This window comes from Panthera pardus, unplaced genomic scaffold (assembly GCF_024362965.1).
Source record: "Panthera pardus isolate Hobbes unplaced genomic scaffold, ASM2436296v1 HiC_scaffold_24, whole genome shotgun sequence".
NCBI lineage: Eukaryota > Metazoa > Chordata > Mammalia > Carnivora > Felidae > Panthera > Panthera pardus.
Genome location: NW_026526810.1, coordinates 92,260,082 through 92,287,049, shown reverse-complemented (window position 1 = coordinate 92,287,049; position 26,968 = coordinate 92,260,082). Strand labels below are relative to the sequence as shown.

General features: G+C 36.0%; 1 protein-coding gene across 5 annotated transcripts in view; it reads left to right on the top strand.

The window, feature by feature from the left end:
- The window catches only part of TXNDC16 (thioredoxin domain containing 16), a 136,557-nt gene extending 122,648 nt beyond the window's left edge, over nt 1-13,909 (top strand). For 4 of the 5 annotated variants that reach the window (XM_019451808.2, XM_019451805.2, XM_019451807.2 and 1 more), the window contains one exon: nt 11,832-13,909. In XM_019451808.2, coding sequence (XP_019307353.1) covers nt 11,832-12,100 — 269 coding nt within the window. In that variant the 3' untranslated portion in view covers nt 12,101-13,909. The remainder of the gene's footprint in view (nt 1-11,831) is intronic. The other variant, XM_019451809.2, reaches the window with a different exon arrangement.
- Nucleotides 13,910-26,968: the final 13,059 nt, after the last annotated feature.

Below are 26,968 nucleotides of genomic sequence, written 5' to 3'. Positions count from 1 at the left end.
AAGAGATTAAAAATAAAATACCATGTGATTTAGTAATTTCAGTTCTGAGTATTTACCCAAAGAAATTGCAAACACTAATTTGAAAAGATATGTGCACCCCTATGTTTACTGCAGCATTATTTACATTATTTACAATAGCAAAGATATGGATGCAACCCAAGTGTCCATAGATAGATAAAGAAGTTGTGATATTTATACACAATGGAATACTGCTCATCCATAAAAAAGAATGAAATCTTGCCATTTGTGACAACGTGAATGGACCTAGAGTGATGCTAAATGAAATAAGAGAGAGGAACACAAATACTGTGTGATATCACTTATATGTAGAATCTAAAAAACATAACAGGCACAGAACTGGTTTTCAGAGGGGAGGGGATTGGAGGAGGGATGGACAAAAGACACAAAGTGCATTAAGAGGTATAGACTTTCAGTTATAAAATAAGTCATGGGGATGAAAAGTACATCATAGGGAATGTAGTTAATATTCTAATTTTCTATGGTGACAGATGGTAACTAGATGTATGGTGATCATTTCATAATATATATAAATGTCAAATCATTCTGTTGTAACCTGAAACTAATATTGTATGTCAACAGTACTTCAATTAAAAAAAGTAAAAAAGGTGGTGATGTTCAAAGGTACAGAAACCTGAGCTCATTATCCAACCTCCTTGGTTACTAATGGTGTGGCTCTAGGGAAGTCTTTGTTTCCTCCTCTGCAACTGTAAAATGAGATTAATAGTTCCTACTGTATGTCACATAATTATTTTAAAAATCAAGTAAAAGTAATGTACATAAAAATACTTTGTAAGGTGTAAAATCTGAAGTATTACCATTATTCTTATAGAGATCCTTTCATTCAAGGAACGTCAGTAGGGCTTTGATTCCTCAACTCAAAATTACCAAGAGGAAAGAACCAGAGTTATTTTCTTTTTAGTTTCCTGAGACTGGTGTATCTTCCATTGTAATTTTGTTAATGCCTTTGCCAAGTCACTCTTTGATTTCCATTATTTCTTTATATCAGTGTTCCTATTCTTAAATTATTCGTGCAGCCTCTGCAGCAGGAAAGAAGCAAACTGAGTAGTACTTTGGTGTATTGGGTCTTGTCTTCTGTGCTAACAGGACCTGCTGTCGTCACTCTTTGAGAGACAGATCTGAGATTGGGGTGTTGTAGCTACTCCCAGAAAAGCCTGAATTTGTAATGCAATGCCATGTGTGTCTGCTTTACTATGCTTGTTGCACATCCTAATCTCTGTAAAATTGTGACAACTTGCTGTTCTTATTTGAGATTTCCATTTAACCTTCTTCAAGTTCGTTGGCCTTTTTAGGTCTTGATTTTCTCATCTATAAAATTGGGATAAAAATTATACTTACTTCACAGGATTGTAAAGATTAAAAGAATAATGTTGGGCACACAGTAAAGGCTCAATAAACGTTAACTATTATTATCATTACTAATTTGATAAAGCATTTATTATTCATACATGATGAGAGTACAGTTTTACTTGGAATTGAAAACATTGGGACCTTTGTACAGTTTTCTTAGCAAACAGCAGAATTGAAATGCCTACCTACAGGCATTTTGCCATCATGTCAGGCCACTAGGCTGCAGTGTTTACCTTACCTAGAAATAAATATGCTAGGTATTTGTTATGTTTCAAGTTGAACTTTCCTTAAGGATAACTTAATGTCTTTAATAAACATACTTTATCTGCATTTTGCAAACAACAAACATTCTTACCTCTTACCTATTCCTTATATTGAAGAAAATATTTTAAATGTTGGTCACTTTTGAATCTGCTAACCTCACAACAGTAATTTTAAATATCAACTACAGGTGTAGCCTAAATTTAATAACCTGCCTATATACCATGTACTAGGATTTCATATAATTGAGTCTGAATGAGGAAATTATATATCAAGTATAGATAAACTGCATATGTATTTATGCAAATTTTTCTTGGAGCTTTTAATCCGCCTCTGAAAATTTAAATTTATATGAATTTCCTAAGCTTTTAAAGGTATTTATTTCATTTATGAGACATGCTCAAGTTTGTATTTTATCAACATTATTTTTTTTCATGTTAATAGGATAGAGATTCTTTCACTGGAATTTATTTTTTAAAGGCTTACTTGCACATTTCCTTATTTCTCAAAATATTATTTTAAATGGGCAACTACACTCTAATTTTTTTATTGTAAAGTATGTCTACTAAATGGAGAAGAGTTAGCGAATTTACTTATATGTTATCAGATTAAATCAGTTTTTCTCTTCTGACCAATGTTTTAAAATAATGTTCAAATTCACTACCATGAAACCTATCTAAGACACTATCCAATCACTCTTTATAGTACAATTGATTCTATCACAATTTTTAAGTATTCTTGTCTATGGTTATTTTTATAAAATGAACTTGTTTTCATAAAGTGTATGGAAACTAAATCAAAAGCTTCAAAAACATCTATAGATGGATACTTGGGTTGCATCCATATCTTCACTATTGTAAATAATGCTGCAATAAACACAGGGTGCATGTATCTTTTCAAATTAGTGTAAATACTAGTACCGGAATTATTGGATCATATGGTATTTCCATTTTTATTTATTTATTTATTTATTTATTTTTATTTTTTAAAATTTATGTCCAAATTAGCATATAGAGAAACAATGATTTCAGGAGTAGATTCCTTAATACCCCTTACCCATTTAGCCCATCCCCCCTCCCACAACCCCTCCAGTAACCCTCAGTTCTCCATATTTATGAGTCTCTTCTGTTGTGTCCCCCTCCCTGTTTTTATATTATTTTTGTTTCCCTTCCCTTACGTTCATCTGTTTCTGTCTCTTAAAGTCCTCATATGAGTGAAGCCATATGATTTTTGTCTTTCTCTGACTAATTTCACTTAGTATAATACCCTCGAGTTCCATCCACATAGTTGCAAATGGCAAGATTTCATTCTTTTTAATTGCCGAGTAATACTCCACTGTATATATGTGTACACACCACATTTTCTTTATCCATTTGTCAATCGATGGACATTTGGGCTCTTTCCATACTTTGGCTATTGTTGATAGTGCTGCTATAAACATGGGGGTGCATGTGTCCCTTTGAAACAGCACACCTGTATCCCATGGATAAATGCCTAGTAGTGCAATTGCTGGGTCGTAGGGTAGTTCTATTTTTAGCTTTTTGAGGAACCTCCATACTGTTTTCCAGAGTGGCTGCACCAGCTTGCATTCCCACCAACAATACAAAAGAGATCCTCTCTCCACATCCTCACCAACATCTATTGTTGCCTGAGTTGTTCATGTTAGCCATTCTGACAGGTGTAAGGTGGTATCTCCTTGTGGTTTTCATTTGTATTTCCCTGATGATGAGTGATGTCGAGCATTTTTTCATGTGTTGGTTGGCCATCTGGATATTTTCCTTGGAGAAGTGTCTGTTCATGTCTTTAGCCCGTTTCTTCACTGGATTGTTTTTTGGGTGTTGAGTTTGATAAGTTCTTCATAGATTCTGGATACTAACCCTTTATCTGAAATGTCATTTGCAAATAGCTTCTCCCATTCTGTCGGTTGCCTTTTAATTTTGCTGATTGTTTCCTTCGCTTTTAATAAAAAGCAGAAGCTTTTTATTTTGATGAGGTCCCAGTAGTTCATTTTTGCTTTTGTTTCCCTTGCCTCTAGAGACGTATTGAGTAAGAAGTTGCTGCAGCCAAGATCAAAGAGGTTTTTGCCTGCTTTCTCCTCAAGGATTTTGATGGCTTCCTGTCTTACATTGAGGTCTTTCATCCATTTTGAGTTTATTTTTGTGTATGGTTTAAGAAAGTTGTCCAGGTTCATTCTTTTGCATGTTGCTGTCCAGTTTTCCCAGCACCACTGTCTTTATTCCATTGGATATTCTTTCCTGCTTTGTAAAAGATTAGTTGGCCATACATTTGTGGGTCCATTTCTAGGTTCTCTATTCTGTTCCATTGATCTGAGTGTCTGTTCTTGTGCCATCCATTTAAATTTTTTGAGATGTTTTCCAATGTTTTCCACATTGGCTGAACCAGTTTACATTCCCACCAATACTCCACACGGGTTCTTTTTTTTCCACACGCTCACCAACATGGATGGACTTAAAGGGTATTGCACTAAGGGAAATAAGTCAGAGAGAGACAAATACCATATGCTTCCACTTCTATGTGGAATCTGAAGAACAAAACTAATGAACAAGGAAAAAGCTTAGACGTATAACTACAGAGAACAAACTGATGGTTGCCTGAGAGGAAGGGTAAAGGGGGGATGGGAAAAAACAGGTGAAGGTAAGTGGGAGATACAGGCTTCCAGCTATGTAATGAATAAGTCATGGGGATGGAAAGGTATAGCATAGGGAAAATAGTCAATGCTATTTTAATGGAATTACGTGGTGAGAGATGGTAACTACACTTATGGTGAGTGTAGCATAACATAAAAATTTATTGAATCAATATGTTACACACCTGAACGTAATATAACTGTGTGTGTCAAATACACTGAAATTTAAGAAAAAAAATTTTCAAAAACGAAATGCTTTAAAATGTAAAGGAATACTTGTCTAAATAAATGTGTTTGTTCCAAAAAAAATTTTCTGTAATGATTCATAAGAAATAGTTGCAGGGGAACTTCTTGGGAAAATGACAAGAAGATCCTAAATTTACCTCATCCCATGGATACAACTAGATAACACCCACATCAATGTAAAAACCCAGAAAATGACTCAAAAACTGTCAGAATAGACTCTTCACAGCTAATTATAGACAAGGGGCGGCAAAGAAGGTATAAAGGGCAGAGACATGGTGGGCAGCTAAAGAGACCCACAAGACTATCCTCAGGAGAGAGAGACCCTGCAGGCTCACAGAGGAAAGAGAAACAGACCCTCACACAAAACACTACAGTCATGGGAAACCCACATGGGGAAGACAAACCCCCACATTTTGGCTTTGAAAACCAGAGAAGCCTAATTTTATAAGTTCTTACAACCAGCAGGGCTTAACACTTAGAATGTTAAAATTTAGTGGGTTCTCTGGGAGAACTTGGAGGGTGGAGTCCCCACCCTTAAAGAGCATAATAAACAGCCAAACAGAGATACAGAATATAAGAAGCAGTTTGAAAAACACTTGGGGTATATCAGAAGGAGATTTATTTACTAATCTCAGTGTGTGCTGGGCGTGGCAGGGATCTCTAGGAGACTTCTCTAGGAAGCAAAAGGAGCTGGCAGGCACCACTTCCCTCCCCTGCCGGCCCCCCAGCCTAGATACATGACACCTGGGGGAAACAGCGCAGTGCCAACACTCTCCACCTAACTTACTAATCCTCCTTTGCATTCTCCAGTGGACATGCCCCTCCAATATGCCTTTGGCTGGAGCCTATCCAAAGTGCTGCCACAAGCATGGCAGTGTACCAGCAGCTGTGACAGGGACCAGCACCACTTCAAAGTGGTCCAACTGGTCTTGGAGAGAGAAGAAGATAACCACAAACACCAGTCCAAATGTAGCCCCAGCAGTGGGCTGGGGGAAACCAGTTGGTCAGACTGCAGGCCCCACCCACCAACAGAAGCTCCTCAGGGGACAACACAGGGAAAGTGCCCTGTGCTACTGCATCTCTGGCAAATACCTGTTCTGGCTCAGCTGAAGCCCAAGGTGGCCCCAGACTGGCCCACTAACAACACAGGGATTGCCCTGTCCACAGCAGGCAGAGTCATTGCAGACAACTGCACTGAAGCAAAAGTGGCTCAACTACAATAGGCACAACAACAACATTCATGAAGCACCAGGTTCTGGTGAACAGGGGACCCTGGAATCCAGGGCACTACAGTACCTCTTCTTCACAAGGCCACTATTTTCAAAACCAGGAGACATACCTGACTTTCCTAACACAATGAAACAGAGTTCGAAAAAATGAGACAGAAGAATATGTCCCAAATGAAAGAACAGAACAAAAATCACAGCAAGAGAGCTAAACAAAATGGAAATAAGTCATATGCCTCACAGAGAATTTAAAGTAATGGTCATAAAGATACTTGCTAGACTTGAGAAAAGAGTGGAGGACCTCAGTGAGACCTTTAACAAAGATCTATAAAACAAAAAAGAATCAATCAGAGATTAACTCAATAGCAAAGTAAAAATACACTAGATGGAATAAACAGAAGACTAGAAGAAGCAGAAGAATGGATTGGCAACTTGGAGGAAAGCAATTAAGCTGAAAGAAAAAATAATGAAAAATGAAAATAGACATAAGGAACTCAGTGACACCATCAAGTGTAATAACATTTGCATTATAGGGATCTCAGAAAGAGAAGAGAGAGAAAAGCAGGCAGAAAATTTATGTGAAGAAATAACAGCTGAAAACTTACCAAACCTGGGAAAAGAAACAAATGTAGATCCAGGAGGCACAGAGAGCCCCCAACAAAATCAACCTAAGGAGGTCTGCACCAAGACACGTAATTAAAATGGCAAAAAGTACTGGTAGAGAATTTTAAAAGCAGCAAGAGAAAAGAAAACAGTTACTACAAGGGAAATCCCATAAGGCTGTCAGATTTTTCAGCAGGAATCTTGCAGGCTGCAAGAGAGTGGCATGATATATTCAAAGTGCTGAAAGGAGAATCTCTGGTGCCAAGAATATCTAGTGAAGCTGTCATTTAGAGTAGAATGAGAGGGGGTTGCCTGGGTGGCTCAGTCAGTTAAGCATCCGACTTCAGCTTGAGTCATGATCTCACAGTTTGTGGGTTCAAGTCCCGCCTCGGGCTCTGTGCTGAGAGCCTAGAGCCTACTTCAGATTCTGTCTCCCTCTCTCTCTGCCCCTCCTCCACTCACCGTCTCTTTCTGTCTCTCAAAAAATGAGTAAAAACGTTAAAAAATATTTTTAGAATAGAAGGAGAGTTTCCCAGACAAACAAAAGTTAAAAGAATTCGTGACCATTAAAATAGCCCTATGAAAAATATTAAACAGGACTCTTTGGGTGGAAAGGAAAGCCCATGAGCAGGAGTAAGAAAAGTAGGAAGCACAAGAGCAGTAAAATTAAGTTTATATGTAAAAATCAGGAGATTCACAAAATAAAAGGATGTAAAGTATGACATCATATACTTAAAACATGGGAAGAGTAAAGGATGGGCTCAAACTTAATATAGACTTAATATAGACTACACTACTATATGCATAAGATGTTACATATATATACCTAATGGTAACAACAAGTCAAAAACTAGTAACAGATATGCAAAAAAAGAGAGACAGAGACAGAGAGAGAAGGGAATCCAAGTATATCACTAAAGAAACCCAGTAAATCATGAGAGAATAAAGCAAGAGAATAAAGGAACAAAGAACTACTAAAACAACCATAAAACAAGTATCAAATGGCAGTAAATGCATACCTATGAATAATTACCTTGAATGTAAATGGACTAAATGCTACATTCAAAAAGACAGAATGAGGGAATGGATTAAAAACAGCAAGACCCATCTATATGCTACCTATAAGAGACTCATTTCAAACCTAAAGACACATGGAGATTGAAAGTGAACTGACAGAAAAGCATTTATCATGCAAATGGAAGTGAAAAGAAAGCCAGGGTAGCAATAGGTATATAATACAAAATAGACTTTAAAACAGATTATAACAACAGACCAAAAAAAGGACACTATATATTCATTAAAAAAACAATCCAAGAAGATATAAACAATGATAAATATTTATACATCAACATGGGAGCACCCAAATACATAAAGCAGCTAATAACAAACATAAAGGAAGTAATTGAGAGTAATACAATAATAGTAGGGAACTTTAACACCTCACATCAATGGATAGATCACCCAAACAGAAAATCAACAAGGAAACATTGGCTTTGGATGACACATTGGACCAGATGGATCTAACAGATATTCAGAACATTCTATCCTAAAACAGCAGAATTCACATTCTCTTCAAGTGCACATGAAACATTCTCCAGAATAGAGCACATATTAGGCCACACAACAAGTCTCAATAAATTAAAAAAGACTGAAGTCATAATACTATGTGTCTATTCTGACCACAACTCTATGAAACTAGAAGTCAGTTACAAGAAAAAATATGGAAGAACACAACTACCTGGAGGTTAAGTAACATGCTATTAAACAATGAATGGGCCAACCAAGAAATCAAAAAGGAAATAAATACAGAGAGAATGGAAATAAATATAGACAGACAACAAAAATGAAAACATAATGGTCCAGAATCTTTGGGATGCAGCAAAAGTTGTTCTAAAAGGGAAGTTTAGAGCAATACAGGCCCACCTCAAGAAGCAAGAAAAATCTCTAATCTTTCACCTAAAGAAACTAGAAAAAGAACAAACAAAACCCAAAACCAGTAGAAGGAAGGAAATAATAAAGATCAGAGCCCATATAAAGTACAGAAAAGCTAAAAAAAAAAAAAAAAAAATCACTGAAACCAGGAGCTAGTTCTTTGAAAAGATCAACAAAATTGATAAACCTTTAGCCAGATCATGGGAGGAAAAAAAAAGTGAGAGGACTCAAACACATAAAATCAGAAATGATAGAGGCAAAATAACAATCGACACCACAGAAATACAAAGGATTATAAGAGAATATTATGAAAAAATCATATGCTATCAAATTGGACAACTTAGAAGAAATAGACAAATTCCTACACACCTAGAACCTCCCAGAACTGAATCAGGGAGAAACAAAAATTGAACAGACTGATTATCAGCAATGAAAATGAGTCAATAATCAAAGACTCCCAACAAACAAAAATCCAGGACCAGACAGCTACACAGGTGAATTCTACCAAACATTTAAGGAAGTTAATACCTTGTTCTCAAAATATTCCAAAAAATAGAAGAGTAAGGAAAGCTTTCAAATTCATTCTAGGAGGCCAGCATTACCACAATATCAAAATCAGATAAAGACCCTACAAAAAGGAACTATAGGCCAAAGCTCTGATGAAGATAGATACAAAAATCCTCAACAAAATATTAGCAAACAGTATTCAAAAATACATTAAGAAAATCATTCACCATGATCAAGTGGGATTTATTCCTGGGATGCAAGGATGGTTCAATATCCACAAATTATCATCAGTGTGATGCATCACATCAACAAGACCAAGGATAAAAACCATATGATCACTTCAGTAGATGAAAAAAAAAAAAACAAAAAAAAACAAAAACAAAAACAAAAAAACATTTCACAAATCATAACATGCATTCATGATAAAAAGTCTCAACAAAGTAAGTTTACAGGGAACATACCTCAACATAATAAAGTCTGTATATGAAAAACCTACAGTTAACATCACTGAACTCAGTGAAAAATTGAGAGCTTTTCCTCTAAGAGTAGGAAAAAGAAAGGATGTCCACTGTCACCTCTTTTATTCAGCATGGTACTAGAAGTCCTAACCACAGCAATGAGACAAAAAGAAAAGGCATCCATATTGCTAAGGAAGAAGTAAATCTGTCACTATTTGTAGAGGACATGATCCTGTATGTAGAGAACCCTAAAACCCTAAAGACTCCGTTAAAAAACTGATCAATGAATTCCATAAGGTTGCAAGATACAAAGTCAATATATTGAAATCCATTGCATTTCTGTACAGTAACAATGAAGTAGTAGAAACAGATAGTAAGAAAACAATCCTGTTTAAAATTTCACCAAAAATAATAAAATACCTAGAAGTAAACTTAACCAAGGAGGTGAAAGAACTATACTATGAAAACTATAAAACATTGATGAAACAAAGACAACATAAACAAATGGAAAGATGTGCCATGCTTGTGGGTTAGAAGAATTAGTATTGTTAAAATGTCCATACTACCCAAAGCAATCTTCAGATTTTAATGTAATCCCAAACCAAATAGCAATATCATTTTTCACAGAACTAGAACAGCCCTAAAATGTGTATGGAACCAGAAAAAAAGACCCTGAAACAGCTAAAGCAATCTCGTGAAAGAATAAAATTGGAGGTATCACAATCCCAGATTTCAAGATGTACTACAAAGCTGTGGTAACCACAACAGTATGGTACTGGCATAAAAATAGACACACAGATCAATGAAACAGAATAGATAGCCCAAAAATAAACCTGCAATCATGTGGTCAATTAATCTTTGACAAAGGAGGTGAGAATATGTAATGAGAAAAAGATAGTCTCTTCAACAATGGTGTTGGGAAACTGGACAGCTACATGCAAAAGAATGAAACTGGACTACTTTCTCACACCACACACAAAAATAAACTCGAAATGGATTAGGACCTAAATGTGATGGCTGAAACCATAAAAATTCTAGAAGAGAGCAAAGGGAATAACCTCTTTGACATTGCCCATAGCAACATTTTTCTAATAATGTCTCCTAGGGCAAGGGAAACAAAAGCAAAAATAAACTATTGGGACCCACCAAAATAAAAAGCTTCTGCATAGCATAGGAAACAATCAACAAAACTAAAAGTCTACTGAATGGGAGAAGACATTCACAAATGACATGTCTGAGAGAGGGTTAATATCCAAAAAATATAAAGAACTTATGCAACTCAGCACCAAAAAACCAAATAATGCAATTAAAATATGGGCAGAAGACATGAACAGATAGTTCTCCAAAGAAGACATCCAGATGGTCAACAAACCCATGGAAAGATGCTCAACATCACTAATCATCAGAGAAATGCAAATCAAAACCATAATGAAATATCACCTCACACCTGTCAGGATGGCTAAAATAAAAAACACAAGAAACAACAAGTATTGATGAAGATGCAGAGAATAAGGAACCCTCATGCATTGTTGGGGGATTACAAACTGGAGCATCCCCTTTGGAAAACAGCATGGAGGGTCTCCAAAAAATTTTAAAAAAATAGAAGACCGTATGTTTCAGTAATTCCACTATAGGGTATTTACCCATGAAATATGAAAATGCTAATTCAAAAAGATATATGCAGCATTTATGTTTATTGCAGCATTATTTACAACAGCCAAACTATGGAAGCAAGCTGTTTATTGATAGATAAATGGATAATGAGGATGTGGTATATATATATACAATGGAATATTACTCAGCCATAAAGAAATAATGAAGTCTTGCCATTTGCAACAGCATGGATGGACCTAGAAGTTATAATGCTAAATGAAATAAATCAGAAAAACAAATACCATATGGTTTCACTCATATGTGGAATTTAAAAAACGAAACAAATTGAAGAAAAAAAGAGACAAACCAAAAAACAGACTCTTAATTACAGAGAACAAACTGATGATTACCAGAGGGAAGGTGGGTGGAGGGATGGGTGAACTAGGTAAAGGGATTAAGAGTACACTTAGCAAGATGAGCAGAGAGTAATGTGTAGAATTGATGAATCACTATATTGTATACCTGAAACTAATAAAACACTATGTTATTTATACTGGAATTAAAAAAAAATTTCAGTTTTTTGGGATAAAGTTGGGTAAGGTGGGAAACAGGAGGATTTTTCATTTTAACTTGTATCTGTATGTAATCTCATTACCACATTGCTTTTTTTTTTTTTTTTTAACCTCAACAAAGGTTAACTAGCAGGGAGATTCTGGACCTAATTTTTTTCTATTGATACTAACTTTTATTTAGAATAGAATAGTTTGCAAATATAATATAAAAAATGAAAATGGCTAGTAATGACAGATGTATCAAGTTTCTTAGACAATGACAAAATCTAGTTTTGTTTAGATAAGTAAAAACTGATAAAGCCTTTACTCTTACACATATATTTTTCAAAATAAAATATTTTATAGTGTAACTGTATGATGATGTTATTATTAACCTTTGGTTGTATCTTCCTTCCAGCAATTTTACCTGCTCAGGAATGGAAACCTCCTCTTCCTGCTTATGATTTTCTAAGTATGATGGATGCCGCAGCATCTCAACATCCCACAAGGAAAGAGCCTGAGTGTACAAAAGAAACTAACATGCAAAAGAATGATAAAAAACAACATGAAGATAAATCAACAATCAGAAAAGAACCAGTTGAAACACTGAGAATAAAGCATTGGAATAGAAGTAATTGGTTTAAAGAAGGGGACAAATCATTTAGGCATGACAATAAAGAATTGTGATGCTCAAAAGAGTTATGAGCTGGTTTCATAGGGCTGTGGAGAGCTTTACAAAGTCTTTGTAGCTTATTTGGTAGACTGAAGAATTTATTATAAATTAATACTAAATCACTTCCAGTCTCTAGGCCATTGTTGTCCAATGGAAATATAATGTGAGCCATATATGTAACTTAGAATTTTATAGTAGCACCTTTAAAAAAAGTAAAAGCAGATGAAATTAATTTTAATATTTCACCAAATATACCCAAACTAGCTCAGTTAACATAAAAATTACGATATTTTTACATTCTTTTTTTCTGTCAAGACTTCAAAATCCAGTGCGTATTTCACCCTCACTATACATCTCCCTTCCGATGTGACTAGTGACTGACTACTGTATTGGATGTTCAGCTCTAGACAAAAACTGGTATAATTAATTTAACTTGGGTCTAGCCATGATATATTTTGAATTAGAATAAAAATTTAACTCTAGGTTAATCATAGTTGACTTCAGAGTGTTATCATACAGCTGGAAGTTGTATTTGCTTTGTTGTAGACATGATGTTAAAACCAGTGTTTTTAAACCAAGGAGTTTTGCCCCAAGGGGACATTTTGCAATGTCAAGAGACATTTTTGCTTGTGACTAGGGGTATTACTAGCATCTAGGGGTGGGTAGAGGCCACGGATGCTGCTAGATACCCTATCATGCATTGGACAGCCCCTCACAACAAAGAATTATCCTGCCCAAATATCAGTAGCGCCAAGGTTGAGTAATCTTGTTTGAAACTAACCTGTGGTAGAATGTTCTTATTCTGCTTAGTTACATTTGAAAAAAATCTTGGATATTAAAGATAAATACATATTAGGTGGTCTTATCCCAATTATATCTGAACACAACCATATCTTTTATTATAAATTCTTTTTTATATTTTTGAACAGTAATGAGATAACACTAAAAAGGACTCAGGAGATGTATACACACACACACACACACACGATTATATACATTATATATAGTTATGTATGATCTATAAGCCTTGTATGTTTATAATATATAAAAATGTATATAAGAGAATCTTAAAACCTCTTAATTCTACAAGTTATATTGCTAAGTTGAAGAGAATTTAAACATTCTGCTATCCTCTTCACAAAAAGGCTCCCCGATCTAAGCCATGTGTGAAATGTACCTTTGTAAGCTTTGGAAAAACCAATTGGTCTCCCTCATCTATATAATGGAGAGGAGAAGCCATAGAGCCTCATCTATATAATGAGAGGGAAAGATTAGCCAAAAAATTAATTTTTCATTCCAAAAGCACTTACTTGTCAGGGTGATCTGTTTGTAGCAGTTTGTCTCATTTTTGCTTGGTGCATATTTTTGAGACATTTGTTGAGAACATTGTACTTTGCACTCCACTATATTTCTCCCTTTTAATACCTCCTTGGGGTATCTGGTTCTTGAAATTTTCTGCACATACAGTTTGCCTAGTACAATTGGGTTCATAAATAGAATCTTAAAAAGCAAAAATAGCTATATTTCATTGTAACATAGATCATTTGCTACTGTTAGCACCCCCTTCTTGATATTTTTCCTGTAGCATGTAATGGATATTATTTCAGTTCATTCTCATTTGTTTTCATTTCTAACATGGGAGATATGAGAATGAACTCTAATTATAGTTGTAGCAATAAAATAACACTAGCCTAACCATTAGAAAATGCTAATTAACTATCAGCACACAGAAACATAAAATCGATTATTGTACCATACCCAATTTGACAGTTGTTGACATGTTCTTTTAATAATTTCAAATAAAGTATCTAGATTTCAGGCTACATATGTTCAAAAGCTTCCTTTGACCTCTGTCATGCCCTCTGTTGGACCTGTATCAATGGATACTGTATTATCAATTGACCTGTATTACCCTGTATCAATTGGATTTCTTTGGTTGCAGGTAACAGAAACTTAAGCAAAATGGGAATATTGGGTAATTCACAGAGTTAGAGAAAAAATTAAGCCACATTTTAAGAAGATGGGAACCAAGGCTGTTCTAGGATCGATGTATGAGAAACTAACAGCTCAGTGATGAATCAGTTCCAACTGCTTTTCTATCTTTTGTGACTCAGGGCATCCTGAGAAACTTGGATAGGGGAAGAGTGGGCACTTTAGTTGGGAGCCCTAACCAGACTTTCACAATGCAGAAGAGGTAAATCTCACAAAAGAAATCTAGATTCTGGGGGCATGTGGGTGGCTCAGTCAGTTGGTGTTCAACTCTTGATTTCAGCTCAGATCACGATCTCCCAATTCATGAGATGGAGCCCTACATCAGTCTCTGCATGACAGCATGGAGCCTGCTTGGGATTCTGTCTCTTCCTCTCTCCTGCCCCTCCCCTTGTGCTCTCTTCCTCAAAGTAAATAAGTAAACATAAAAAAAAAAAAAAAAAAAATCTAGATTCTGTTTACCAGAAAGTGAGAGTGAATGTAGTGAGTTTTCTCACAATACCACTTGCTGTTCTTCTATCTGTTCTTTGTATCCTTTTCAGGGTTTTCTGTCATATACTCCTGTTCATTTTTGAGAGCTTCAAAAGCCCTCTCTCTAACACCAAGTGGTTATAGTTTTCCTAAATGTCGCCCCCACACACACCCTGGTCTTCTAGAAGACTTGGTGGCCACTTCACATGTACATTCTGCAGAATGTCTCTCATGAATCAGATTCTTCCACCCTCTCTGGCCTCACCTATGCTGGAAGGTCAACATTCTTAGTCCATTGCTTCCAGCTCTGTGATGAAACATCCCATGGACAGTTTTTCAAAATTCTTAGAGTTCCTCGTCTGAGCTTATGCTGCTTTCAAAAGCTAAACATGTACATTAGCAGAACAATAGACTTTACAAATCAGTAAGTGTCTATCTTTGGCAATAGAAAGTAATCAAATAGGTATACCTTGGGAGCTGTGTCTCCCCTTAAGATGTAGAAAGCTGCAAGAGAATGTTACCCCATCCTAACAAGAAATCATAATTAAAAATTTTTTAATGTTTATTTATTTTTGAGAAAGAGACACAACATGAGCAGGGGAGGGGCAGAGTGAGAGGGAGACACAGAATCTGAAGGAGGTTCCAGTCTCTGAGCTGTCAGCACAGAGCCTGATGCAGGGCTGGAACCCACAAACCACAAGATCATGTCCTGAGCTGAAGTCAGATGCTCTAACAACTGAACCACCCAGGTGCCCCATAAATCGTAATTTTCCTTAACACCCATCAGAGCAGGTAACCAAAGGAACTCAACAAGACCTTTCAAGGGGAGACAGGATACATGAATCGTTTACCCTTTGGCAGAGAATAGAATACTAAAGCAGAAATATATGTGTGTGTGTGTGTGTGTGTGTGTGTGTATATATATATATATATATATATATATATATATATATATATATATATATCTTTGGAAGAGTCTAAGATTTTACTTTACTTTCAAATTATAAGTTAGTGTGCCACAGTTTCCTGAATCAGAGAAAAAGGACTTTATTACTCACTGTAATAGCATTTATCAGAGGGTCAGTATTTGTACTAGATCTCTGATCCCCAATCCCACAGTGCCATCAGAAGAGGGCCAGGTGAAACCTATATAGGCAGTGGGTTGCACTGCAAGGGAGGAACCCTGAGCTCAGAGAACCTAAATATTTTGTAATAGGTATTAAGCATGCTTGCCCTTAGCTCTCGAGGGAGACATCTTTATGACAGTAGACAGTAATCAAACCTATCTGTATTTTCCCAGGCTGAAAAGGTGGTCCAAAATGAAGTCAGTGCTTCTATTCATAAATCACTTGGAAATAGGAGACCCTGGAAGAATTGTCTTCCAACAGGAATCACCTGAATTTTTAGAGTATTCTTTAAAGGCCGAATGTGGATTAAAATATACCCTTAGAATAAGTGGGAGCCCTGATATGACAGTAATTAACATTCATTCATCCAGGGTTTCCTTCCTATAAATCTCCACTGGGTACTAATGAGAACCCCTAGGGAAGGAGCTTGGTAGGAAGAGATCCCTCAGGGACAAAACATGAAGGTAATGGTTGATGGAATGGTATTGCATGACAGACGTGAAACACTACTCACTTCCTCAGACCTTTCTCTGGTATAAGAAAGCAATTAGACACTGGTGGAGACAGCAAACCTTCCTGCATCCAGGGCCCATTGCCTCTGGGGAAGGGGTAAGTACAAAACTTGCCCTTGGAGAGAGGCAGAACATCTCTTAGGCCCAGGATCCTACCCCGATACCAAGCAGAAATCTATTACTGGGAGGACATAAGAACACTTCTGTCCAAGAACTGTGAGTAGTGCCCCTGCCATGTTTAGCTGCCATGGGAGAGGAGCCAGAAATTCTGAGAAGGTACTACCACAGGTACCAAGTACACAGACCCTACCTAAGTCTGAGAATGGCCAAGGAGAACCAAGAACTTCTACCCCCACCCATCATCAGCTCAGTATGAAATAATAAACAATAGCAGTTTGTGACTTCGGGAAGCACAAGATTGTGGGATGACACAGGCAACCAGGGCTTGCTGAAAGCTGAGGGTAGAGCCAGGAAATAAACCTCTGGCACTTGGGTCCGACTCCAAGTACAAGATGACAGCAGCCCATCCCTAAAGGAACACACAGACCATAGTACAATAAAAGTAAAAATAACAAAATCAAAACCAGTTTCAACTGACTAGATTTGCTCAGACCTTCACACTAATGGCCAGGTGTAGACATTATTCATCTGTCTCTACTAATCTCCACAGATGTCTGACATTCAGTCAAAAATTCTAAGACTAAAAGAAATGTAAGAAAAAACCCATTGTGAAGAGATAAAGCATGATGGAACTAAACTCAGAGACTCCCAAATATTGGAACTGTGAGGCTGAGACCATAAAGTAACTGGGATTGAGGTGTTAAAGGATTTGATGGAAAAGATGGACAACCTGCCTGAACAATGGTAAATTTTAGCTGGGATGGAAATGCTAGAGATGACAAAACATGCTAACAGCAATGAAGAATGCCTTTGGTGGGTTCATCAATAGACTTGGCACAGCTGAGGAAAGAAGTGGAATTTGAAAATAGGTCAGTGGAAATTACCCAAAGTGAAACACAAAGAGAACAATAATAAGTGAATAAAACAAGACAGATGAATCAAAACCTGGGGGATAATATCAAACAATTTAACACACATGAAATTGGAATTCCAGGAGAAAAGAGACAAAGCAGAAGTATTTGAAGAGATAGTAGCTGAGAAATTTCAAAAATTAGTGAAAGACAATAAATCACAGATCTAAGATGCTCACAAATCTCCAAGTAGGATAATTTACAAATAAAACACCTAGACACATAATAGTCAAATTACTAAAAAACAAAGATAAAATCTTGAAGCTAGGCAAAGAAACAGATTCCCATCCTTGTTCCCTCTCTTGTTCTCTCTCACTCTCTCCTTTTTACAACTCTAAAAAAAAATAGGGGCCATACAAAATCAGGCCATAGATTGGATTTGGCCTGCTGGCCATAATTTGCCAACCCCTAGTCTAAAGCAAAAACTGGAACAATATATTGTGAGATTCACACATATATAAAAGTAAAATCTATGACAATAAAAAAAATCTGACAATAACACAGCACAAAGAATGAGGGAAGAAATTGAAATATAATGTAGTAAAGGTCTATTTTATGTGAAGTAGTATAGTACTATTTAGAGGTAAATTGTTATAAGTCCCTGAGCAATCACTAAAAATAAAAAAAAGATACAACTAAATAATAAAATAAAAGATAAAACTAACTAGAAAATAATCCAAAAGAAGACAAGACTATAACAAAAATAGGACAAATAAGAAAAAGCTGACAAAATGATAGAGTTAAATACACACATAGCAATCCATATATTAAAGTAAATGGTCTATACACCCCAATTCAAAGGCAGAAATTGTTAGAGTAGATTTTTTTTTTTTTTTTTTTTTTTTTTTGAGAGAGAGAGAGAGCATGAGCAAGGGAGGGGCAGAGGGAAAGGGAGAGAATTTTAAGCAGGCTCTGTGCCCAGTGTGGAGCCTGATGTGGGGCTTGACCTCATGACTGTGAGATCACGATCTGAGCCAAAATGAAGAGTCTGGCACTTAATCAAATGGGGCACCCAGGCACCCCAGTCAGAGTAGATTTTAAAGGAATTCTATACTTTACAAAAAACCCCAACTTTAAACATGAAGATGTAAATAGGTTAAAAAATAATGAGATGAGATATAACTTGCAAGCACTAATCAAAAAAGATAACTGGAGTGGTGGCTATATTAATATCAGGCAAAAAAGACCAGAACAAGGACTTTTAGCCTGAATAAAGAAGCAGGTTACAAAATGACAAAGAGGTCGATTCGTTAAGAGGATGTAACAATTCTAAATGCACATGCATCTAAAAAGAGATCTTTAAAAGCTGATAGAACTGTGAAGAACAGACAAATCCATTAAATAGCTCGAGACATCAACACTCTCTCAGTAATTGATATAATAATAAACAGAATATCTACAAGGGTCTAAAAGACCTGAACAATAATTAAGTTTACTTAACTGACATTTACAGGACATTCCACCTAACAAGAGAATACACATTCTTTTTTTAAGTGCACATGAAATATTCACCAAAGTAGATTATATTTTGGGTCATGTAATAAATCTAAACTAATCAAAGAGATTAAGCCATATAAAGTTTGTTCTCTGGCCACAACAGAATTAGACTAGATATCAATAATAGAAAGATATTTGGGAATTTTCCAAACTTCCATAAATTAATCACTGTTCTTCTAAATAGCCATGAGTCAAAGAAAAATTCAAAGAATCAGACAAATTTTGAATTGAATGAAAATAAAAAGCAAACATATTAAGATGTATGACACAGCTAAAACTGGGCTTAGAGGGAAAGGTATAGCACTAAATATCTAGATTTGAAAACAAGGATCTGAATAATCTAAACCCCTATCTCAGGAAACTAGAAAAAGAGGAGCAATTTAGATCCAAAATAAGAAGAAGAAAAAAAATTTAAAGGTAAAAGCATAAAGCAATGAATTGAAAACAGGAAAACAACAGACTAAAATTAATGAAACCAAAAGCTGATTTTTTTAAAGATGGTCAATAAAAATGATAAACCTCTAGCTAGAGCAGTCAAAGAAAAAATACACAGACCACCAATATTAGAAAGAATATTAGAAAGAATACAAGAAAGGGAACATTACTACAGATTCTATAGACATTAAAGAGATAGTAAGGCAATATTATTAAGAACTTAATATAATAAATTTGGAAATTTAGAGGTGGGCTATTTATTGCCTGTTTTGTAAATAAAGTTTTATTGGAATACAGCACTGCATATTTGTTTACATATTGTGTATGGCTGAGTAGTTGTAGCAGAGACCATGTAGCCTGCTAGCCTAAAATATTTGTTATGTAGCACTTAAAAAAAAAGTTTGTCAACCTCTGACTTAGATGAATTAGATAAATTCCTTAAAAGACCCAAACATCAACTCTCACTCAAGAAGAAATAGGTAACATTATTTACCCTATATCTATTGAAGGAATCGATTTTGTAGTTTAAAAGGTCTCCACAGGAGTGCCTGGGTGGCTCAGTTGGTTGAGCACCCGACTCTTGATTTTGGCTCAGGTCATGATCCCAGGAGCCCTGCTTCAGGCTCTGCACTGAGTGAGCATGGAGCCTGATTTGAGATTCCCTGTCTCTCTCCCTCTACCCTTCTCCCTAGTTCGTGCTTTCTCTCTCTCTCTAAATAAAAGTAACAATAATTGTTCCCACAAAAGAAAGCCCCAGGCCCAGACTATTTCACTGGCAAATTTATCCAAACATTTCAGAAGAAATAATATGAATCAAGCTCTTCCAAAAACAAACAAACAAACAAACAAACAACAAAAAAACAAAAACAAAAACAAAAAAAACAAAAGAAAAGGATAGGCTTGGTCTGTATTGCCCTGAAATCAAAATCTACAGAAAGACATTACAATAAAACAGCCAATATTCTTCATAGGCATGCACACAAAATCTGTAGCAAATATTAGCAAATTGAATCCAACGATAAATGAAAAAGTTAGCATGTAATGAGTAAGTGGGGGTTACATCAAGAGTGCCAGGTTGGCTCAGTACTGTTTGGCTTACTTCATTAATATTTTAGAAAATGTCTGCCAAATATGCAAGTCTAGATAACCACAGTTTGTCCTTCTTTCCAGCACAAATGGTACTCTATGGAAAAAACAAACAAAAAACCTTAGCTAGCTCAACTCTAGATACAATCACACAATTGTTTTTTCTCAAGACAAACATCACACTTTGGGATGCTACAGCAGTTCTTTATCTGTACTTGCCATTTTGTCACTTAACATTAATAAGATACACATAAAAGTTTCGAAATTCAATCAAATACATTAACAACTTTACTGCTTCATCAAAGACATTCTTAACAGACACTGTCCTTCCCACCGCCCTTTTTTTTTTTTTTTTTTTACCAAGTGTCATAATACTCTCAAACCTGCTGAATTAGGGAGAAGAAAAAAGTATGATAAAATTGAAATTAGAAGACATGGAGAAATTGCCATTGTTCTTTCATTGTCAAATCTACTAAGTTAGCAAAAATATTTTGCTGACATTTTAGAAATATGGGAAAGTCATTTATCTTGACAATTGTGACTTGACAAATACAAATTTCAGTTTTCCCAAAACAACAATTGCATAGACCGTTGTGGGAACCTTAAAATATCAAAATAATTTCTATTTGATGGTTTATCTTTGAGCAAAGAGGGACTCTCTGGATTAAAAACCTCATGTAAATAAACTGATTATAGTTTTGTTCATCTATTCACCAGTTGTACACTAGTTTCGTTGACAGAACCCAGGGTGGCCACAGTATGTTCAATATTCACTCCCTTCAAGTGTGGGTGGCACCCATGACTTGCTTCCAACCAACAGAATATAGCTAAGGTGATGAATGTCACTCTGTAATTACAATATGTGTATCCATCTTGCTAACATGAACTTAGAGACTGTCTTTGCTGGCTTAATGAAGTAAGTAGGATTTCCTCTAGACCTTGCAGGCAGCCTCTTGGACCTGAAGATGACCTCTGGTCAGCAGGCAGCCAAAAACCTGGGGCTCTCAGTCATGTAGCCCAAGGAAATAAATTCTGTTAACACTCTGAATGAATTTGGAAGTGGATTCATCCTCCTTGCACTTCCAGGTAAGAATGCAGCTTGTGAAACCCTGAGCAGAAGACACAGTAAATTCATGCCTGGACTCCTGACCCACAGAAATTGTGAAAGTAAAAATGAGTGTAACTCTTTTTGGCAGTGCAAATAAAACATAGCCCCTTCCCCTTCATGGAAGTTACACCCTAGTGCATGTGAGATAGAAAATAAACAAGGAAATACACAGTTAGTTATGTGATCAGAACTTTTTATGAAGAAGAATAATGCAAAGGTGGACAGGAAGTGGTATGGGAGACTTTTTAAATAAGGAGTGGTTAAGGAAAGTCTCACTGAAGATATTTGAAAAGAAAATAAAAAAGAAGCAAGGGAGCAAGACTTAGGGTTCTTTGTGAGAAAGAAAAAAAAATGTTTTGAATAGAGGGAATAGCAAGTGCAAAGGTCCTGAGTTGGAAAAAGCCTGACATGATTGAAGAACACCAAAGAGATCACTGGATAGAATGTGAAGAACGAATAGTAGAAAATGAGGTTGAACGTACAGTCAAAGGTCATATCATTCAAGTCTTTTTAAGCCATGGCAAAGACCTCATATTCTAAGTGTGATGGGAAGTCGTTAGATGGCTCTGAGTATCCAGGAGAGTGATATGATCTAATTTTCCAGGCATAGTGATTACTCTGACTGCTAAGTACTCTGACAGAAGGCAGAATAGTTGGAGGACAATTGCAACAATTCAGATGAGCATTGAGGGTATGGCTTGGCCTAGGATGATAAAGATTCTGGATATATTTTGAAAGTATAGCTGACAGGATTTGCTGATGGATTAAATGTGAGGTATAAGAGAAAGAGACAAGTCAGGACACACCCAAGATCTTGGAGCTGAGCAACTGGAAGAATAGAATTACTATCAACTGGGGTAGGATAAACAGTAGGAGCAGGTTGGGAGGTGGGTGGAGAATCAGGAGTTTAATTTTTAACTGTTAAGTTTAAGATTCTTATTAGACATTCAATTGGATATACAAATCAAGAGTTGAAAGAAGAGGTCTGATCTAAAGATTTAGGAGTTGTCAGGGTATGGATAATATTTAAAGCCACAGACTGAATGAAAAGACAAGGGAATGAATGTAGGTAGAACAGAAAGGCATTTCAATTGCTAAACTTAGGGCATGCCAACAGTTAGGGGTCAGAGAGATCAATTTGGGAGTCCTCAGCATATAGATGGTGTTTAAATCCTTGAGAAAGGGTGAGATCACCTAGAGAAAGAATGCAGAATGAAAATAGACTGAGTCCCAGGGAACTCAAGTATTTTAAGCCACTGTCAGAGAGGTAGGAAGAATACCAAGGGAACACGTTATCACTTTAGTGCCTTTAGGCAAGAGAGAAGAGTGTCTTATCAATAGTGACTATTCACTAGCATCAGATAAGGATGAGAGATCAAGATGTCAAAAAAGTGAAGATACCAAATATAAAACTATTTGCTGGTATTAATGTAAAAGAGATAATATTTGGAGGGCAATTTGGCCAACTGTTAAGAAACAGAAGGGCCTACTGATAAGCTCACAATACCATTTAACCAGAATGTCATCTAGGCATCCCCACAAGAAGACATGAATCAAATACCTGAAAAAAATATGCAACTGAAAACAACTACTACCAGGTGGTTCCAAGGATATGGCAGCCTGTATCATTTGGATCAATCCTGTTACTGACTACAGTTCAAAATGGTAGGTAATTTTTAAAATAGTCTTTCTTTAAAAGGATTGAAGGGCTGACAAGAGACCAAGAAATTACCAGATCAAAAATCTAAATATATTACTTAGGTGTTTTCCCTGAAAAGGATTTGTCCATGTGAGCTAATTTGACTTCAGCTTTGTCATGGGGGCCAGAATCAAACCCTCATGATGAAAAGTTGGGACTCCAGAGGGCTACACCTGTGGGGTAAAAGTAAAGTAAGAAAAACAACAGCAACAACCTCCACCTTGACTACTACAAAGAAAGATGTTTAGATATCAAATAAGCAAGAAAAGAAAAGAACCCACACAAACCCCGAAAGTAAAATACCCCCTCAAAATCCAGAACTACATCTAGCCCTTGAGAAGACAGGCAAACCAAATTGACAATCTATGTGGTTCAAGAGAACATTAAGTAATGAATTCAGTTTTAAATAGTCCCAAACAGCTTCTGACACTAGGAACCTGGAAAAAACATACCCTTTTGGGGGAAAGCCACTTTCATACTAGGCTTCAAATGATTCCTCCAAATAAGTTTTTCAGAGATAATGATCTACATGTAGTAAAGGATAAGCAAGCACACAAGGAAAAATCAAGCACACTATGAATGAGAACTAGCTCAGAGTAAACACAAACCAATAAAAACTTCAGATATTAATATTCAGAGACATATTATAAAAACAACTATATTTACTGTGCTTCAAGAAATAAAAGGCAAGAAACGGCAGAAAATAGGCTGTTACAGAAGGCACCACAGTGGATTTGAAAAAGATCCAAACAGAACTTTTAGAAACAAAAGATACAATAACTAAAATAAAAAATTCAAATTAGACACAACTGGAATGAGTTAACTAGAAGATAGATGATAGGTATTATTCAGAATATACCACTGAGAGGCATAAAGGTGAAAGATACAGAAAAGAGATATAAGTCATGACAGATGGAGTGAGACAGATTAACATACGTGTACTAGGAGTTCTAGAAGGAGAGGAAAGAGAAAGGATGAGGACAAGATTCCAAATGAGGAGACAATCATTGAAAATTTTTCAGAATGTTGAAAACTACCACAGGGGAACAAACTTTGCCATTCTAAAATGTGTCCTTTCAGCATGTGGATTCATTTTAGAGTCATTATATCTAAGAAACAGAAGGCTCAGGAAGAACCTTTGACCTTCCACCTGTCTAAAATAACTTAGATAGAGGACCTACTCCAGGAAGGGAGCAATAGCCATAGATGACTACGGTGTAATATGAACTAGAGGCAGTAGACAGGGAGGAACCTAGAGAAGTCTGTTAAGATTCGTCTATGTCTCATCGTTTTTGTATGGCCCAGCAACGTTTATTCTTTTTCTTTTTCCTGGGAACTGTCCTTCGTCCCTTTCAAGTCCCAAACCTCTACCCAGTTCTTAGCTCTGGATGGCATATAAGCCTCAATTGCCTGACTCCTTATGAGTCCCATATACTAATGGAGCCCCCATAAACACATAATTAAATTTGATTTTCTCCGGTTTATCTGTCTGGTGTCCATTTAATTCTTAGACCAGCCAAAAGACACTTGAAGGGTAGAATAAAAATTTCCTCTCCCCAACAATATCAGTTCACTAATTCAGGAAGTTTATAAATTCCTAAACAGATTAAATTTAAAAAATCCACACTAGGCACACAGTGGAAACTAGAGAACATCAAAGGCAAAGAAAATCTTAAAGAGTGACAGAGAAAAAGATTACATTCAAAGTAGTGGCAGTTAGATAGCTGAACTAAAACATGTGGAATGATATTTTCACCAGGCTGACAGAAAAATAATTTCTAATGAAAAATTTTATATTCAGTGAAAATATTTTTCAAGGGAAAGGAATAAGATAAAGACGTTTCAGGATAGCACAGAGTTGCCATCAGCAAAATAAAGAGATTCAGGATCTATACTTCATATTGGAGGAAAGAGCCCCCAGCCTGGGGGACAGAGAAGCAAAAGGGAATGAGAAGCAAAGTGGTAAGGGATGTGGGAAACAAAGGCAAAAGAAAAAAAATTCAATTTCCTTACAACTTACAGCCCATCGACAAGTCCTTGAGACAGGCAGAGTGACCTTCCTCTATGAGCTCAGCTGCCTCTGAACAGCTTTGCTAAGGGCAAAAGGCAACCTTAGTTTAACATTATCCCTATCCCCCAGGATCCTGTAAATCTACTTTAACATATAAAAATTCCTTGGAAACTTCCTTTATCTCTAACCCCCCAAATACATGTTAGCAGTCATCCTCCAAGCATAGGGCCAATGATATACATCTGAAAGTTCTCATGACTAAGTTTATTGAAGAGTAATAAATGACCTTTTCCTAATAGCTATCCCCCTCAAGGTCCTGGAAACTTTGTTTCCAAAATTCTTTTTTTTTTTTAATGGGTTTTTTTTTTTAATTTATTATTGAAAAACAGAGAGAGACAGAGCATGAGCATGGGAGAGGCAGAGAAAAGAGGAGACACAGAATCTGAAGGAGGCTCCAAAGAAAGTATATAATCAGTCACCTGTCACCCCCAGTGCAGTTCTTTCTGCCCACGGGTCCTGCCCCCATGCTTTAATAAAACCATTTTGCACCAAAGGTGTCTCAATAATTCTTTCTTGGCCATTAGCTCAGAACGCCAACATTTCCACATCAGTAAGTCTGTAGTCAAATCTGTGGGAGCACTGAACACATAAAACAATAATGTCTTATGAGATTTAAAAAGCAAACATGATGAAACTCACATACACAACAATACGTAAGTAGGTAAAGGAGGAGAAAGGTATTCTAAGTTCTCTGGAAAAAAGATAAAGTTGATTAATTTTAGGCTATAAAAGGCAATAAGTATGCATTTTGTAATTTCTAGAGTGTCTACTAAAAGAACAGGAAACTTTTGAAAAAAGGTTGTCATGCAGAATCAAAAAAGTCAATTATATAAAACATATAACAGATACATGTTAAAGAGAAAAAAGGTTAAAAGTATAGAAAAAAGATATGCCATTCAATTTCTAAGTAAGAGAAAGCTGGTCAGATAAGATAGCCTTAGTGTCAGATAACATAGACATTAAACATTATTAAAAATAAAAGATCACTATTATTATTTATATTTTAGTTAATAAACAGAGCTATATTGGTTTCAGGAGTAGAATTCAGTGATTAATCACTTACATACAACACAACACCCAGTGCTCATCAGAAAAAGTGCCCTTCTTTTTTGTTTAAGAAGTGCCCTTCTTAATATCACCCATCTAACCCATCTCCCACCCACCTCCCTCCATCAACCCTCAGTTTGTTCTCTATCATTAAGAGTCTCTTGTGGTTTCCCTTTCTTTTCTTTTTATCCCCCTTCCCAAAAGTTCATTTGTTTTGTTTCTTAAATTCCACATATGAGTGAAATTATATATTTGTCTTTTCTCTGATTGACTTATTTTGCTTAGCACCCTCTAGTTCCACCCATGTTGTTGTAAATGGCAAGATTTCATTTTTTTTGATAACTGAGTAATGTTCCATTGTGTGTGTGTATATATATATATATATATATATATATATATATATATATATGTTTGTATATATATACATATGTGTGTATATATATATATACATACATGTATACTTATTTTATATGTTTACTTTTTTATGTTTACTTATTTATTTAAAAAAAATTTTTTAACATTTATTTATTTTTGAGAGACAGAGAGAGACAGAGCACAAACAGAAGAGGGGCAGAGAGAGAGGGAGACACAGAATCCAAAGCAAGCTCCAGGATCTGAGCTGTCAGTACAGAGCCCGACTTGGGGCTCAAACCCACGAATGTGAGATCATGACCTGAGCCAATGTCTGGTCACTTAACAGACTGAGCCACCCAGGCACCCCTATATTTATTTAGTTTTAAGAGAGAGAGAGAGTGCACACACACAGGGAAGGGACAAAGAGAGAGAAAGAAAGAGAGATTAAGAGAGAG